General features: G+C 68.8%; 1 protein-coding gene across 1 annotated transcript; it reads left to right on the top strand.

Moving 5' to 3' along the window:
* Nucleotides 1-988: 988 nt before the first annotated feature.
* Nucleotides 989-1434, top strand: LOC112971203 (cAMP-dependent protein kinase inhibitor beta-like). Its single transcript, XM_026076391.1, has 2 exons — nucleotides 989-1137; nucleotides 1356-1434. Exons 1-2 carry the CDS (start codon nucleotides 989-991, stop codon nucleotides 1432-1434), a joined length of 228 nt encoding a protein of 75 aa, XP_025932176.1.
* The last annotated feature ends 427 nt before the right edge of the window (nucleotides 1435-1861 follow it).

Below are 1861 nucleotides of genomic sequence, written 5' to 3'. Positions count from 1 at the left end.
GCAGGTCCACACCCTTCTGGTGTCCCAACGGACCCGAGCATCCTCGCCGGCTCCCCGGCTCCTTCCCCGGGGCTCTGCTGGGGCAGTGGGGATGGAGCCGGTCCTGCCGCTCCGGAGGAAGCGTGCTGGCACCGCGATGCTCGGAGCTGTACATCCGCAGCGGCAATCCGGAGGCGGCGTGGGGCTGGTCGAGGGTCGGGCTCACACCGGCAGCTGGGTCCACAGGGCTGCTGTGGGCACGAGCTGGTCTCCAAGACCCATCTCCATCCCCGTCCTCCATCCACCCCTTCGTGCCGGCGGGGAGCTCCCCATTCCCTTCCATGACATCCCATTGGCACCAGACCTAGGAGCCGTCACCGCTGCGCCCAGGCAGCCCCGGCGCAGGACTGACCCTCCGCTCTGCCCTCCCCCAGGCCGTGGCTGAAGGGTGACCCAAAGGGGACGCAGCCCAGCGCCCCGGCTCTCCCGCAATCCCTCCCCGGCCAGGAGACACCCGGAGCGGGGAACGCAACGCCAGGCTCCGAGCAGCGTGGAGACCCAGCGCCCAGCCAGGCTGGAGGGCACCCGGTAAGGCTGCTTCTCTCCCCGCACTCCGCATGGGGGGGTCCCCAGGAGTGGGACCCTCCGTCCTCCGGGATGCTGTGCCCCTGGTGCCCTTCCCGACGCCTCCGGAGCCTCCGGCCGCACTCAGGGCAGCCTGGTGCAGCCAGGTGCTGGTGCCAGCAGAGGTGGCCTCCACCTCCGACACCGCRTTTGCAACCGGGACCAGCTGGAGATCCTGCACTCCTGGGGTGGCCAAAGGGCTTTTCCACCTCCCTTGGCTTTGGGATCCTCTGTCCCGTGTCCCAGGCTGCCTTTGCCCCATTCCCAGGGCATCCGGAGGCAGGGCTGGCTGCCTGCCCCTAAGCAGAGCCTGCCCCCCCCCCCGTTGGGGCGCCGGGGGCGGCAGGGGCTGACGGGGAGGTGGCCCTGTCGCTCCAGGGTTAGCATGACGGAGGTGGAGCCCGTGCTGGACTTCGCGTCCTCCGGGAGGACCGGCCGCCGCAACGCCCTGCCCGACATCCTGGGCTCGCCGGCCGGCGTCAGCCCCTCCGACCTGCCCCTCAAGCTCGCCGAGATGTCCCTCAACGCAGGTAGGCGATGGGCAGCGGGGCCGGCGCTGCTCCAGGGCACCGCGCGATGGGAACGGGGAGCTCTGCCCGTCACCCCGTGGGGACCGACGCTATGGGCTGGGTCCTCATAGCAGCGGGGGTCCCGGGGACGAGGATGACCACGGTGTTTGGGGAGGTGGGTGGCCAGCCAACGGAAAGGTCTCGGCGTCACCTCACCCCCCCTCCTCGTCTCTCCGCAGACAGGTCCCAGGACATGCAGTCGCCGTCCGCAGAGGTGCCCCCTCCGCAGCCCCAAAGCCCAGAGCTGAAGGACACGTCCTAACCCCCCGCCACCGTCGCGATGCACTTCTGGCCAGCAGGGCAAGGGGACACTGTGGAGCATCAGGCGAGCTTTACCGGCGTGGCCTGGAGTTGGCTGGGTTTTCCTTGGTGCTGTGCAGCACGGACATCTCCCGTCCCCTGGAGGAGCGGAGCGAGGAGGGACCTGCGGTGACGAAGCGGGACTTCCCCAAAGACGGGGACCTTTGCCCTGCGGGAGGAACCATTTCTTCCGCRGCGTCGCCAGAACCCAACGGCGGGATTTTGCTCCGGGGGGGTGGAATTTTCTTGGCTTCGTAGCAGCGGTGCCAAGCAGAGCTGAGGCGCCCGGTGCTACCACGAGGAGCGTGAAGAGCAGCCCATGGGTATTTTTATCTCAGCGTGTTGGTCACTGTGATGTTTCGGGTACCGTGTCCGTGTCCTGTCCTTTC

Source organism: Apteryx rowi, unplaced genomic scaffold (genome assembly GCF_003343035.1).
Source record: "Apteryx rowi isolate R43461 unplaced genomic scaffold, aptRow1 scaffold_43, whole genome shotgun sequence".
NCBI lineage: Eukaryota > Metazoa > Chordata > Aves > Apterygiformes > Apterygidae > Apteryx > Apteryx rowi.
The sequence above is the reverse complement of the archived record's forward strand: the minus strand, read 5'-3'. Positions and strand labels throughout refer to the sequence as shown.

Coding starts and splice junctions, on each gene's coding strand:
- LOC112971203 (XM_026076391.1), top strand. CDS start 989: ATGACGGAGGTGGAGCCCGTGCTGGACTTCGCGTCCTCCGGGAGGACC. Junction 1,138..1,355: donor ATGTCCCTCAACGCAGGTAG/GCGATGGGCAGC, acceptor CTCCGCAGACAG/GTCCCAGGACATGCAGTCGC.